This window comes from Procambarus clarkii, chromosome 66, assembly GCF_040958095.1.
Source record: "Procambarus clarkii isolate CNS0578487 chromosome 66, FALCON_Pclarkii_2.0, whole genome shotgun sequence".
In the NCBI taxonomy this organism is placed as follows: Eukaryota; Metazoa; Arthropoda; class Malacostraca; order Decapoda; family Cambaridae; genus Procambarus; species Procambarus clarkii.
In genome coordinates, this window is record NC_091215.1 from 17,680,198 (window position 1) to 17,696,802 (window position 16,605).

General features: G+C 42.3%; 1 protein-coding gene across 7 annotated transcripts in view; it reads right to left on the reverse strand.

Annotated features, from left to right (window-relative positions):
• LOC123769309 (MOXD1 homolog 1-like) overlaps positions 1–7,079 on the reverse strand; it is a 103,842-nt gene extending 96,763 nt beyond the window's left edge. For 3 of the 7 annotated variants that reach the window (XR_011223840.1, XM_069309829.1, XM_069309824.1), the window contains exons 1-2: positions 6,902–7,062; positions 6,020–6,235 (exon numbers count right to left, since the gene is read on the reverse strand). Coding sequence is in view for 6 of the 7 variants with exons in the window: in XM_069309829.1 (XP_069165930.1) it covers positions 6,020–6,226 (207 nt within the window). In the remaining variant the exon portion in view is untranslated. Of the gene's footprint in view, positions 1–6,019; positions 6,236–6,589; positions 6,845–6,901 lie in introns of those variants that run through there. The other 4 variants (XM_069309828.1, XM_069309827.1, XM_069309825.1 and 1 more) reach the window with 4 other exon arrangements.
• Positions 7,080–16,605: the final 9,526 nt, after the last annotated feature.

The window sequence follows — 16,605 nt, forward strand, 5'->3', positions numbered from 1 at the left end:
ACAAAAATATATTAATATAACATCATTCACACAAAATGCAACACTTGTACTTACACTAAAGATATACACACACACACAAAAAAAAAAAAAACAGTAAAAACACGTGCACATTTACACTCAATATAGCATTTGAGCACAAATCATTTCCACGTAAATATTCCATTTTCACAGAAAATACAACATTTACACACCAGATATGACATTTCAGGCACAAAATATATTATTTACACACAAAATATGCCATTTATAGACAAAATATGTCATTTACATACAAAATATGTCAGTTGCCTACAAAATATACCATTTACACAAATATTGCATATACACTCAAAGTATAACATTTACACAAAGTATGGCATTGCATTAATATAACAAAATACATATACGCTCACAATCAAAAAGGGCTTTCACTAAAATTACTCAATTCCATAAACATAATTTTCACAAAATACACACACATTGTCTCATAAACCAAATAAACTTTCACACTTGCACATAAAAATCTATTTTTCAGATAACATATACAGAACTTACACTAATACACAATTCGCACAAAAAATAGAGTTGCACTAGTTCCACTTCAGCAAATTAAAAACACAACTTGCATAAATACACTATTTGCACAAAACGATTATAAAACATGGACAATTATTGCAAAATTGTGTAATTAATACACATCTCTGTGCAATTAATACAAGCAAACTTGCTATATAATTACACAACTTGCACAATGACAATCAATACTCAAAGGTATAAATAAACAATTCGTTCATATACAATTACACAACATACACAATTAATACACAACTTGCACAATTATTACACAGCTTTCAGAATTATTACACAATTTGCATAAATACAGTCAATACATATCCAGTACAAATACATACAATACATAACAAGCCCAAATATGTAAATACACAACCATCACAAATACACTATTCACACAAATACAATTACAACATATGCACAATTAATACACAACTTGCACAAATATGAACGATACATAACTAGTGCATATACATTAAATAAACAACTACACAATTCCACAACATAAAAGTTGGCAAAATTTAAGCTATTCCCACCTAAATTCAACCTAATTTGAGCCAATTTCCACCAAATATACCCAAATGTTTTGTATCATAGCACAGTCAAAAGCCCATTTTTACCCTCAATTTTCACCTATTCCAACCTACCCTAGACAACCTTACCTAACCTGACCTAGCATATCCAAAGCTAAATTTGATTACAGTTGCCAAAATGTATGCTGTCCCATCTAAATTCTACCTCATTTAAGGCAATTTACACCAAATATATCCCAAATATTTTATATCATAGCACAGGCAGAGCCCCATTTTTACCCACATTTTCACCTATTCCATCCTACCCTCCACAACCTCACCTAACCTGACCAAGCATATTCAAAGCTAGATTTGAATAAAAGTTGGTTAAATTTATGCTGTCACACCTAAATTTATCCTAATTTGAGACAATTTCCACCAAATATACCCAAAATGTTTTTTCATAGCAAAACCAAAGCCCATTTTACCCAAGTTTTCACCTATTCCATCTTACCCTACATGACCTTACCTAACCTAACCTAGCATATCCAAAGCTAGATTTGATTAAAGTTGATGAAATTTAAGCTATCCCTCCTAAATTCAACCTAATTTAAGAAAATTTACACCATATATACCCAAATGTTTCGTACCATAGCACAGCCAAAGCCCATTTTACCCAAGTTTTCACTTATGCCATCTAAATTTAATGTATATTTCCAATATCCGACATCCGTTTCTAGCACAACATGCCCAGTTCCCAAGATCATTTCATAAAGCTAGTACTGTGTCCATATAGCTATTTCCAATATCTGGATGTGTTTGTCTATCATCAATTCTACCAAACCAAACCTAACCTATCCTAACACATTTGGAATTGAAAATAATATTGAAGCAGTTGAAAAACCTGATTTCAGGTGAAGACATTATGGGAATCTTTGAAATTTCTTTACGGAATTTGACTGGAAAGACTTGCTGTTAGGAAATGAAGTAAATGAGATGTATGTCAAGTTTTCTGAAATATATGATAAAGACACAAACAAATTTAAACCAAAGCAGAGATGCAGAGCTAGGAAATAGGATTGGTTCAACAGAAATGGTGAGAGGATCAGAGACCAAAAGACACAACAATGGAATCAATATAGTAAGAGGCCAAACCCCCAAAACATACCAGCGATACAGAGATGTGAGAAACAACTACATAGCAAAGAGGAGAGAGGCAGAAAGAAATTTTGAAAAAGGGATAGCAGACAAATGTAAAACAGAATTAGATCTATTCTATAGATTCATAAACAACAAATTGTAGGTAAAGAATAATATTCCGAGGTTGAAAATGGGAAACAGATTCACAAAATGAAATGTGTGAAACATTCAACGAAAAGTTCCAAAGTGTGTTTGTACAAAATTAAATCTTCAGAGAACCAGACACAATAAGAATTGCAGAGAACAACATAGAGCACATAGAGGTGTCTAGGGACGAAGTGAAAAAAATGTTCAAGGAGCTAAGTAAGAACAAATCATTCGGGCCAGATGGAGTTTTATCATGGGTTCTGAGACAACATGCACCTGAGCTCAGCATTCCACTTCAACTGACTTTTCAGTTGAAGTGGATCCCTGTGTTCAATCCTGTGTACAGTACAATCATCCCTGTGTACTGGAGTCGTAGCAGATGTGTGGAAAAAGGCTAACATAGTTTTAATCTACAAAAGTGGCAGCAGGGAAGACCCCCGTAATTATAGATCTGTATCATTGCCAAACTGGATCCACTAGGGCAATTCGTTGTTACCTTCAACGTTGTTCTGACAGTTTCTGCGACGGCGCTGGAACCAATCGTATTTGTGTTTGCCTTTCTGTTGGAGACTTTCGGCGCCGTGGAGAAGGGGGATCTGCTGCATGGGTAACAGCTTCTCCCCCGTATAAACCTACCCTGGCTATGCACCCTGGAGAGACCACTCCATGCCGACAACCAGAGTGCAACTACATAGCCTCCTAAGACTGATGGATGCCTAGTAATATCATTGACAAAAGTAACAGTCAAAATATTGGAAACAAATAATTAAAACTAAATGGGTAGAACACCTGGAGAAAAACAATATAATATCAGACAGTCAGTAGGGGTTTTGATCTGGAAGATCCTGTGTAACTAATTTACTCAGTTTCTATGATCAAGCCACAGAGATTTTACAGGAAAGATATGGTTGGGTTGACTGCATCTATCTGGACGTAAAAAAGGCTTTCAACAGAGTTCCACATAAGAGGTTGTTCTAGAAACTGGAACATATTGGAAGAGTGACAGGTAAGCTTCTAACATGGATGAAAAATTTTCTGACTGATAGAAAAATGAGGGCAGTAATCAGAGGCAGTGTATCGGACTGGAGAAATGTCACAAGTGGAGTACCACAGGGTTCAGTTCTTGCACCGGTAATGTTCATTGACTAAATGAACATTACCGGTGGAATACAGAATTATATGATCATGTTTGCTGATGATGCTAAGATAATAGGAAGGATAAGAAACTTAGATGATTGTCATGCCCTTCAAGAAGACCTGGACAAAATAAGTATATGTAGCACCACTTGACAAATGGAATTTAATGTCAATAAATGCCATGTTATGGAATGTGGAATAGGAGAAAATAGATCCCACACAACCTATAAATTATGTGAGAAATTTTTAAATAATTATGATAACGAGATATAGGGGTGGTTCTACATAGAAAACTAATACCTGAGGGCCACATTAAGAACGTTGTGCGATTAGCCTATGCCATGCTTTCTAACTTAGAATTGCTTTTAAATACATGGATGGCGAAACACTAAAGATATTTTCACGACTTTCGTTAGACCAAAGCTGGAATATGCAGCGGTGTATGGTGCCCATATCTTAAGAAGCACATCAACAAACTTGAAAAGGTGCAAAGACATGCTACTAAGTGGCTCCCAGAACTGAAGGGCAAGTACTATGAATAGAAGTTCGATGCATTAAATATGCCAAAACTAGAAGATAGAAGAAAAAGAGGCGATATGATCACTACGTACAAAATAGTAACAGGAATCGATAAAATTGATAGGGAAGAATTCCTGAGACCTGGAACTTCAAGAACAAGAGGTCATAGATTTACACTAACTAAACAAAGCTGACAGGGAAATATAAAAAAAAATCACTTTTGCAAATAGAGTGGTAGACGGTTGGAACAAGTTAAACGATAAGGGGCCAAAACCGTCATTAGTTTCAAAACGTTATATGACAAAGAGTACTGGGAAGATCGGACACCACGAGCGTAGCTCTCATCCTGTAACTACACTAAGGTAATTACACTTTGGTAATTACACACACACACACACACACACACACACACACACACACACACACACACACACACACACACACACACACACACACACACACACACACACACACACACACACACACACACACACACACACACACACACACACACACACACACACACACACACACACACACACACACACACACACACACACACTTAACTACAGACCCGTATCACTGACAAGCATCCCCTGCAAAATATTTGAAAGAATAATTAAAGACTTGTTGAGCACCTGGAGAGCATTGGGTTTGTAAACAAGCACCAACATGGGTTCTGGACAGGGAAATCATGTCTAACAAACCTTTTAGAATTCTATGATAAAGTAACAAGGATAAGGCAGGACAGAGAAGGCTGGGTAGACTGCATATTTCTTGACTGCCAAAAGGCCTTTGATACGGTACCGCACATGAGACTGCTATACAAACTTGAGAGGCAGGCAGGAGTAAGAGGAAAGGCCCTAGTATGGGTGAAGAACTACCTAACAGGAAGGAGCCAGAGGGTAATGGTAAGGGGCGAAAAGTCGGACTGGCGAACAGTAACAAGTGGAGTACCTCAAGGATCGGTGCTGGGACCAATCCTCTTTCTAATTTACGTAAATGATATGTTTACAGGAGTGGAATCATGCATGTCAATGTTTGCAGATGACGCAAAATTAATGAGAAGAGTTGTGACAGACGAGGATTGTAGGATCCTCCAAGAGAACTTAAACAGGCTGCAGAGATGGTCAGGGAAATGGCTACTGGAGTTTAACACCAGTAAATGCAAAGTTATGGAAATGGAATCAGGTGACAGGAGACCAAAGGGACAGTACACAATGAAGGGGAACAGCCTACCTGTAACGATTCGAGAAAGAGACCTGGGAGTGGATGTGACACCTAATCTAACTCCTGAGGCACATATTAATAGGATAACGACAGCAGCGTACTCTACACTGGCGAAAATTAGAACTTCATTCAGAAACCTAAATGAGGAAGCTTTTAGGGCGCTTTACACTGCCTACGTGAGACCCGTCTTAGAGTATGCCGCGCCATCATGGAGCCCCCACCTGAAGAAACACATAAAGAAACTGGAGAAGGTTCAGAGGTTTGCGACGAGGCTTGTCCCAGAGTTACGAGGGATGGGATATGAAGAGCGGCTGAAGGAACTGAACCTTACGACACTAGAGAAAAGAAGGGAGAGAGGAGATATGATAGGGACATATAAAATACTCAGGGGAATTGACAAAGTGGAAATAGATGAAATGTTCACACGTAATAATAACAGAACGAGGGGACATGGGTGGAAACTGGAAACTCAGATGAGTCACAGAGATGTTAGGAAGTTTTCTTTTAGCGTGAGAGTAGTAGAAAAATGGAATGCACTTGGGGAACAGGTTGTGGAAGCAAATACTATTCATACTTTTAAAACTAGGTATGATAGGGAAATGGGACAGGAGTCATTGCTGTAAACAACCGATAGCTAGAAAGGCGGGATCCAAGAGTCAATGCTCGATCCTGCAAGCACATATAGGTGAGTACACACACACACACACACACACACACACACACACACACGCACACATACACACATACACACACACACACGCACAAAGAGGTTTCTCCAAACTGACCTGAACTTCGAAGATGACTTGGTTGTCTCCTGGCGCCCACATGACAACATACTTGCCCTTTTGATCTAGGACGGACCTGCGCGTATATTCTAGTGGGGGGAGGCTGCCTGTGGCCTCCGCGTCCATACTCACGCCCTTGAGCCCCGTCACCATCATCACCATCACCATCACCATCACCACCATCACCACACATGACGCCGACCCCATACTCTGCAGCTAAAGAATGATGTGCATTAGGTCCTGACAAAATACCATGCAAGATCTTTGTTGATGCTGAAAAACAGAAAATCTGTTTACAAATATGACGAGACATTATAGGCTGCGAGAGATTATTTGTAAATGAATATATGTGTTTTACACGTTTAATTTGACGGTGAAGTTAAGAAGCGTTCGTGATGAGAATATTTAGAATATTGCACACTAACACAGTCTTACATAGGAATAATATTTAGCTGATTTTTTTTTAAATTAATATAAATATATATATATAAGTTATAAGACGTTTGTGTAAAAAGAGACAGTGCACAGTGTCTCAGGTAAGAATGCTCAGGCCGGCAGCACAGTGCTCACCCCAGGTAAGAATGCTCAGGCCGGCCACACAGTGCTCACCCCAGGTAAGAATGCTCAGGCCGGCCACACAGTGCTCACCCCAGGTAAGAATGCTCAGGCCGGCCACACAGTGCTCACCCCAGGTAAGAATGCTCAGGCCGGCCACACAGTGCTCACCCCAGGTAAGAATGCTCAGGCCGGCCACACAGTGCTCACCCCAGGTAAGAATGCTCAGGCCGGCCACACAGTGCTCACCCCAGGTAAGAATGCTCAGGCCGGCCACACAGTGCTCACCCCAGGTAAGAATGCTCAGGCCGGCCACACAGTGCTCACCCCAGGTAAGAATGCTCAGGCCGGCAGCACAGTGCTCACCTCAGTAAGAATGCTCAGGCCGGCAGCACAGTGCTCACCTCAGGTAAGAATGCTCAGGCCGGCCACACAGTGCTCACCTCAGGTAAGAATGCTCAGGCCGGCAGCACAGTGCTCACCTCAGGTAAGACTGATCAAGACTGAGGCGGCCAGGTCTCATGGACTGGTCTTCGCTACCAACAACGTCATCCCACCAATTACACTCATTACTGACTTTGTATACAACATATCCCGCTGCTGCCGTTTTGGAAAACAATTGTAGTTCTTTGCCACTGTCATACACACTCGTTCATACAGTGATTAATACACTTTTTGTAGTTAAACCAAAAACATTCCGACAAGTGATTTGTTTAACAATATTGACAGTCTTAAGCGAAGCCAAGACTCTCACTTGCTACATGATATATGTGAGTTGAGGATCGAGAGTCCACAATGCCTAACATAATCATAATGTTAAGTTAATGACGGACAATAGAACATTGAATAACAATAAAACACTAAGGAACAATAGAACATCGAGGAACAATAGAACATCGAGGAACAAGAGAAGTTTGTTCTCTGCAGAGTCATGGCGGCTTCTGGCGTTGGTACGACAACAAAGCAACACAACAAAGGATAATTCAGGTAATGGAACGTTGCCTGAGAGGCTGGTAGACTCAAGGCCATGTGACGCGACGTCATTCATCATGTCTCTAGTGATGTCACAAACAACGTCAAGGGGAAGCAAAGGAGAGCAGCATTAGAAAGTCTTCGTCTTGGAGTGTCGCAAAGGACAGGGGACTTTAGAAGACTCTGACAAGGCCGCCTACAGCTGTCCTGAAGACTTCCGATTCATTCGCCGTGCTGGAAGACGAGTGCTGCGGGGAGACTGCAGTTTGCTTGAAAGTCAAGGCAACGAAGGGAGCGCCGGTCCCTCAAGCTGCTCACAATGTAAAAAAAGTAGCAAAATGAATTTTGGTTGTGGGAGATTCCCAGGTGAGGTATTTGGAGAAAACTTTCTGTGCCAGAGATAGACCAGGTTAAGGGTTTGCTATCCAGGAGCAGGGATTTGTGATATAGTAAGCAACATGAATGGTATTATGGCTTTAAATGGGAACAGACCCATTATTTGTATCAGTGCCGGTGGATATGATGTTGGAGGAGTTAGGAGTGAAGAACTGATGCAGAGGTTTAAGTCAGTCATATAATTAGTTAGGAGCAAGGGAGGAATCCAGATCGTATGTGGTATTCTTCCAAGAAAGGGAGTTGGAAATGAATAGTTGTCAAGGGCACTTGGTGTCAATTGCCGACTGGACAAATATTGTAAATCAAATGCAATATCATTCATGATAACTGGGAACACTTGTATGGAAGAAATGCCATGTATGCTCGGGATGGGGTGCATCTCTCTAGGGCTGGAGTGTTGTTGTTGTCAACTGGTTGGAACCTGTAGTTGGAGAGGTTTGTTTGGGTTTAAACTGTTAGTAGATAGTGGTATGGGAATTGATATGGAGAAAGAAGGCAATAAAAGTATGTGTTGGTGGGGAAAACAAATTGGCAAAATTAATAGGGAAAGAGAAGGGCCTCAAAATACCAATACACTAAAGGAATGTTACACGAACAGTAGGAGTCTAAGAAACAAAATAAACGATTTAAATGCTCTTGTCTGTACAGAAACAATAGATATTATTGCACTTACCGAAACATGGATGAATGTAGAAAACAGAGAACTATTAGCTGAATATCAAATAAACGGATATAAACTATTTCACAGTAATAGATATATTAGACGAGGAGGGGAAGTAGCTATATATGTCAGACCGCCACTGACATCCAGTGATGTCAGTGGTGGTCTTGGTGTCTCCAGTGATGTCAGTGGCGGTCTTGGTGTCTCCAGTGATGTCAGTGGTGGTCTGGTGTCTCCAGTGATGTCAGTGGCGGTCTTGGTGTCTCCAGTGATGTCAGTGGTGGTCTGATGTCTCCAGTGATGTCAGTAGTGGTCTGGTGTCTCCAGTGATGTCAGTGGCGGTCTGATGTCTCCAGTGATGTCAGTGGCGGTCTGATGTCTCCAGTGATGTCAGTGGTGGTCTGATGTCTCCAGTGATGTCAGTGGCGGTCTGATGTCTCCAGTGATGTCAGTGGTGGTCTTGGTGTCTCCAGTGATGTCAGTGGCGGTCTGGTGTCTCCAGTGATGTCAGTAGTGGTCTGATGTCTCCAGTGATGTCAGTGGCGGTCTGATGTCTCCAGTGATGTCAGTGGCGGTCTGATGTCTCCAGTGATGTCAGTGGCGGTCTGATGTCTCCAGTGATGTCAGTGGTGGTCTGGTGTCTCCAGTGATGTCAGTGGCGGTCTGATGTCTCCAGTGATGTCAGTGGCGGTCTGATGTCTCCAGTGATGTCAGTGGCGGTCTGATGTCTCCAGTGATGTCAGTGGTGGTCTGGTGTCTCCAGTGATGTCAGTGCGCGGTCTGATGTCTCCAGTGATGTCAGTGGTGGTCTGGTGTCTCCAGTGATGTCAGTGGTGGTCTGGTGTCTCCAGTGATGTCAGTGGCGGTCTGATGTCTCCAGTGGTGTCAGTGGCGGTCTGATGTCTCCAGTGATGTCAGTGGCGGTCTGGTGTCTCCAGTGATGTCAGTGGCGGTGTGGTGTCTCCAGTGATGTCAGTGACATTCTGGTGTCTCCAGTGATGTCAGTGACAGTCTGGTGTCTCCAGTGATGTCAGTTTCGGCCTGGTGTCTCCAGTGATGTCAGTGGCGGTCTGGTGTCTCCAGTGATGTCAGTGACATTCTGGTGTCTTCAGTGATGTCAGTGGCGGTCTGATGTCTCCAGTGATGTCAGTGGCGGTCTGGTGTCTCCAGTGATGTCAGTGACATTCTGGTGTCTTCAGTGATGTCAGTGGTGGTCTGGTGTCTCCAGTGATGTCAGTGGTGGTCTGGTGTCTCCAGTGATGTCAGTGACAGTCTGGTGTCTCCAGTGATGTCAGTGACAGTCTGGTGTCTCCAGTGATGTCAGTGACAGTCTGGTGTCTCCAGTGATGTCAGTGGCGGTCTGGTGTCTCCAGTGATGTCAGTGGCGGCCTGATGTCTTCAGTGATGTCAGTGGCGGCCCGGTGTCTCCAGTGATGTCAGTGGCGGCCCGGTGTCTTCAGTGATGTCAAGGCAGGGCCTGGTGCCTAGCATGAAGTCACTGTCAGATGTACGGATAGTGAGGACGACGAGATCTTCCCCATCAACACTCATCTCACCTCACCCAGCGCTCCAGAGGTCGTCTTAGTTCATAAATGTGCGTGTGTGCACGTGTAGGAGTGTGCGTGTGTGCACGTGTAAGAGTCCGTGTGTACACATGTAAGAGTGCGTGTGTGCACATGTAAGAGTGCGTGTGTGCACGTGTAAGAGTGCGTGTGTGCACATGTAAGAGTGCGTGTGTGCACATGTAAGAGTGTGTGTGTGCACATGTAAGAGTGCGTGTGTGCACATGTAAGAGTCCGTGTGTGCACATGTAAGAGTGCGTGTGTGCACATGTAAGAGTGCGTGTGTGCACATGTAAGAGTGCGTGTGTGCACATGTAAGAGTGTGTGTGTGCACATGTAAGAGTGCGTGTGTGCACATGTAAGAGTGCGTGTGTGCACATGTAAGAGTGTGTGTGTGCACATGTAAGAGTGTGTGTGTGCACATGTAAGAGTGCGTGTGTGCACATGTAAGAGTGCGTGTGTGCACATGTAAGAGTGCGTGTGTGCACATGTAAGAGTGCGTGTGTGCACATGTAAGAGTGCGTGTGTGCACATGTAAGAGTGCGTGTGTGCACATGTAAGAGTGTGTGTGCAGTGTGTACAAGTTCCGGCGCTAGGTGGCGCGCGGAGCACTCACAAGAGGACGGGCAGAGATAGGAGACTTATTGAAGTCGTGTCCTGAAGCTGGTTTTCATTATCATCTGATTATAGTAGTATCTGTGCATTACCGGACTTCAGACTGATCTTACAGCTTCATCTTATCGAGGACTCCGCGTTAGGCAAGGCTAAGTATCCCTGAGACGATTTGTTGGGGCCATGACTAATTGTTTATGTGGAGTGCCTTGCCGTTATGCCACCGGAACATCAAAAAACATCCATGTGTGTTTTCCTCATACCCAGCCAGATCTAATTTCATGAGAATTTGTGTAAACAGACACTCGTAAGTAGAAATTATATGATATTAATCTTGCAGCGTGGAGCTATCTATAAGGGAAGCATACTCCGCCCTGAGGAATCACGTGTCGCCCGAGATAATAGACATTGACAGGATTAGACGGGTTACAGAGCTGTCGAAAGTATTCTCCATTCGTCTTTGGCAGCTAAGTTTTCAAATATTTAAATTTAGTAGTTAGCGTACTAACCCATGCATGAATTCATTTTTAATTATTTAGGCTAATATTCCATATCTATGCTATACGTAGTTTAATATTATTGTATTTAACCCCCAAAAGATGTGCATGGGAATCACTCTACTTATATATAAAAGTTTGTACAGTCCACTTCTTTAAATTTATTTTGAATTAATTATTTACTTAAATATTATATGAGATTATATGGTGGAGAAAATTTCCCCCACAGTGCACACGTAAGAGTGCGTGAGTGCACAGGTAAGAGTGCACTCACTCGGATGGTAATCTTGGGCATACCATTTTATCAAATCACCTCATTCTTTGGGGCACACGTGAGGAAAACAAATGCGAACAAGCCTGAATGGTCCCTTAGTTTTATATATATATATATATATATATATATATATATATATATATATATATATATATATATATATATATATATATATATATATATATATATATATATATATATATATATATATATATATATATATTTTTTTTTTTTTTTTTTTTTTTTTTTTTTTGTGAGGGTACCACCTCTGGTGCCAATGTGGGGACCCATAGCCTCGGAGAAGAAAATAAAAAGTATTCAGAGGAGACCTTGTGGTTTCTCACTGAACACCAATATTATCTTCTCCTACCACCCCCATTCTTTTGTATGTACACATATATATTTACTTTATTTGAACTTTGTTACAAAAAAGGAGTTACATATGGGTTACAAAGATGGTTGTCATAGGTTGTCGAGTTCCTCCAGCTCCTCAGATGGCGGGCAGGAACCCTGGATGCAGTGCGCATTTCCCCTCTGTATCGCCACACTGAGGCGCTGGAAAAGAAAGCTTGCAGCTCTCGGGTCCCTTGTTGTTTCAATGAGCCTAGAACCCAGTTCCTTCAAAAAACTGGTAGCACTTTTACCCCAGGCGCCGAGCGTCTCAGAAGCAATGGGGACAAAATTGTAGTGGTGATCCAGTTCTCTATACTTACGGGATTTGGCTGCTTCCCTGTGGGTGGCAGCGCCACCTGGTTGTGCAACACTGAGGTTAATGTAGGTGTTAGCCAGGGTTGATACGCACGTGTAGTCCCATACCAACTGCTTGCCATTCTTCCAGGGGTTCACTGTGATACCATCCGGGCGACCAATAAGAGCATCAGAGTTACGGGGCGTTAGGTAACGGGGCTCTCTTTCAGCTGGGCATCCTGCTGTGGTGAGGCTCCTCTTGATGATGTCGTTAACTTCACTGTGCCTCGAGTGCCATCCCCCTGTGCTTTGGCAGAGTAGGCCATGGTGGCCGTACCTGTCAGCCACCACCTCGCCGCAAATACACCTAATAATAAATAATATACATAATAATAAATAAATAAAATATAATAAAATATAATAATAAAATAATATATATATATATATATATATATATATATATATATATATATATATATATATATATATATATATACATATATATATATATATATATATATATATATATATATATATATATATATATATATATATATATATATATATATATATATATTTTTTTTTTTTTTTTTTTGTGCTTTATTATGCATTTGATGGTTACAAGATATACATGGGTTGATACAAAAATAATAATGCAAAAAGGTGCTTAAAGGTTATGGATCTCTTGAAGAACACAACAATGGGAAACATTGATGAATGTCACAGACGGGTTCGATCATTGTTGCAAGTCAAACACTTCTTCGAATTCCTCTGAAGTTGGACTAGTGCCCAAGACGCAACAGGCATTTCCCCTCTGAATCGCAACACTGAGGCGCTGGAACAAGAAACTTTTTGCTCTCTGGTCTTTTGTAGCGCTGATCAATTTGTCCCCCAATTCCTTCAGGAACTTCAATGCACATTTTCCCCACGAACCGAGGGTCTCCGAGCCGATCGGAACAAAGCTGTAGCAGTGTGCTAGACCTCTGTATTTAATAATTTTCTGCGATTCCCTGAAAGAAGCAGCACCACCGCTTTCACGTGTGCTGTAGTGGAGGTAGGTACTGGCCAGTGTGGCAGCGCACGTGTAGTCCCATACCACTTGCTTACCATCCTTCCAAGGTAGCAAGGTGACCCCATCAGGGCGCTTCTGAGGGTCGTTAGGTCTGGATAAGTGTGGTTCTCTTTGTGCCGGGCAGCGGGCTGTGGCGAGGCTCCTCTTGATGATGTAGTTGACTTCTTCATGTCTTGCAATTTTACCCTGTGATTTACGACATACCAGACCATGACGACCATATTGGTCTGCCATCGCAGTTCCGCAGATGCACCTATGTTCGGTGAGGATGGGGGCGGCAAGGCGAAGGGCAACTCCAATGCGGAGAGCGTCATGACTGAGGCGAGTTCCCAGGGCTGCATTGGGCACAGCAAATAAAAAATCCCCGGCGTGGGGTGCTGTTACCGCTAGGAGGCGGGCTTTGTTTTCAGCATCAGCGTTGTCAATCATTGCTGTGACAGTCTTTTCCATTATGGGGCTATCCCAGTGGGCCTGCTTGTGGTCTTTTGGGACTTGTGGTCGGGGTTGAGGGTGTGCAATGGTGTCCCATTGTCTGGCTGCTTCGATGAACGTTTGATCATGAGTTCCCGCTGTCTCTCTCATACGCTCTGGTAGGATCTGCCCTACCAATTCGTTGGCTGCTGTACATGAGGATAAGAATGCTGGAAGTGCTACCTCAGTTGCCTTTCGTATGCCTATCCCTCCAAATCTCACTGGTAGTGTTGCTTGGTCCCACTGACTGTCATCTAAATCTAGGTTGAGCGCCTTCCTGAATATTGACCTGAGGAGCTCATCATATTGATTTAGAAGTGGGTTGCCAAAAGTTGGTGCACACCTTAAGAAGTATGTTAGCCTGGGCAGGGTAAGGCACTTTGTGAGAAGGTAGAGGGCATCGTGGGAGTCCAAGTCCCCAATTCTCTCTTCCATCCTCTTTAGGTCTCTAAACTTTTCGTCAAGGACTGCAGCAATGGCATTGTGGCCCAGAGGTGCTCCGAGTAGTGTGCTGTCGGTAGGTTTAACGACTGAGGCTTCTGGTAGAACTGATTTCACTGCTCTAATGATTACTTCACTAGATGCAATAATTTCGCACTCGGAGGGGCTAAGAACGAGACCCATGGACTCCCCCCGTGTCTTCACCAGCTGTAAGTCTTCTAGCAGGGAATCTTGTGTGCCTGCCAGAGTGCCATCATCCAGGAACCAGATGTTGAGCTCGCTGGACAGTCTGGTTGTAATTTCTCGAACCGCTATGCAAAAGAGGAACGGTGCAAGTGGGTCACCCTGTTGAATTCCCTCTGCTGAGGTGACTTCATGTTTGCCAAACAGGAGGGTTGAGTCTTTGCTGTAGCCTGCTGACACAAACGGGAGAATGCTTGGGCAATGTTCCTGGACTGCAGTGAGGATTGCTTCCCTTTTGACCGAGTTGAAAGCGTTTTTAAAATCTAATTTTACTACTGCCTGGTCTTCAGTAAGAGAGCTAATATAGGCTCGTGCAGCATGAGCCGCTGCTTCACAGCCTTGGGGGACTCCAAACCCCAGCTGGTTGGGTTGCAGCATGGTGGCTGCTTCCGTTCGGATACTTCTGACAGCAGCCCTTGCAACTAGGCGGCGAAGGGTATTACCAACGGCGATGGGTCTGATCCCTCCCCCCTTCTTTTTGAGGGCACATAGGGAAGCACCAAAGAAGAATGGTTTGATTTCATCAGGGATTAACCCGGCGAGGCAGTTGTTGACAAACGTTGTGATTTCTGTCAGGAGCGCTTCTGCAGCTGGGCCAAGAACAGGGCTCACCATTTCGTTCACATGTTGAGGTCTTACCCCTGTGTAGCCTCCTGAGGAGCCCGGGGGAAATGAAACGATAGCTTTATAAACCTCTGACTCCCGGAGGACGAGAGGTTCCTGATTAGGGGCGAGCCTGACCTGTGGGGGAGGTCCACCTACGGCCCTGACGGGGTGTTTTTCTCTCAGTGCTTGGGCTGTGGTTTCATCCCTGGGCAAAATTTTGTCCTCACTTGTCATTAACCTGAGTGCCCCGACTGTATTGCCCTCTTCAATTTTCTTGCTGACTTGGGTACCTAATTTTCTGTTGTCGCTGATTGTCGTACTTGGTCTGCCTCGGCGGTGTTTGGTGTGTTTGGGGAGGCGGACTAGGTTGTCAGCCCTCGGAAAATCCCTAATTGCTTTATTGACGGATGAGGCCAGTGTCTTGCCTCCTCTGTCTGGTACACCTAAGCATGCATTGCCAAAAAGTAACAGATTGTGCCAGGCTTTGATGGTATCAGGTGCAACAAGGTTATTTGACCCTCTGTTGACTTTTGCGATGAGGTCCGTGTATTTCCCTGCAGCAAAAGGGCGAGAGGCCTTTGGGATGTGGGTGAGTGTCCTGGTTGACGTTGCTTTAATTGCCTCTAGCAGGTCGTCTGTTGCAATGTAATCTGTTGCGATTTGTACTGGTGCAACAGGCTCCTGAGTGCTGCCTCCTCCCACGGGAGGCCTCCCTGACCCAGGACAGTCACCATGCTGGCGTATATATATATATATATATATATATATATATATATATATATATATATATATATATATATATATATATATATATATATATATATATATATATATATATATATATATATATATATATATATATGTCGTACCTAGTAGCCAGAACGCACTTCTCGGCCTACTATGCAAGGCCCGATTTGCCTAATAAGCCAAGTTTTCACGAATTAATTGTTTTTCGACTACCTAACCTACCTAACCTAACCTAACCTAACTTTTTCGGCAACCTAACTTAACCTAACCTATAAAGATAGGTTAGGTTAGGTTAGGTAGGGTTGGTTAGGTTCGGTCATATATCTACGTTAATTTTAACTCCAATAAAAAAAATTAACCTCATACATAATGAAATGGGTAGCTTTATCATTTCATAAGAAAAAAATTAGAGAAAATATATTAATTCAGGAAAACTTGGCTTATTAGGCAAATCGGGCCTTGCATAATAGGCTGAGAAGTGCATTCTGGCTATTAGGTACGACATATATATATATATATATATATATATATATATATATATATATATATATATATATATATATATATATATATATATATATATATATATATAAATGTCCAGCCAGAGGCAGTACTCCCTTCCCTATTTAAATATATATATATATATATATATATATATATATATATATATATATATATATATATATATATATATATATATATATATATATATATATATATATATATATATTAGTATATTTTGGTAGCAGTCTTTCCTGTAGACATATATTATTAAATATGACCGAAAAAG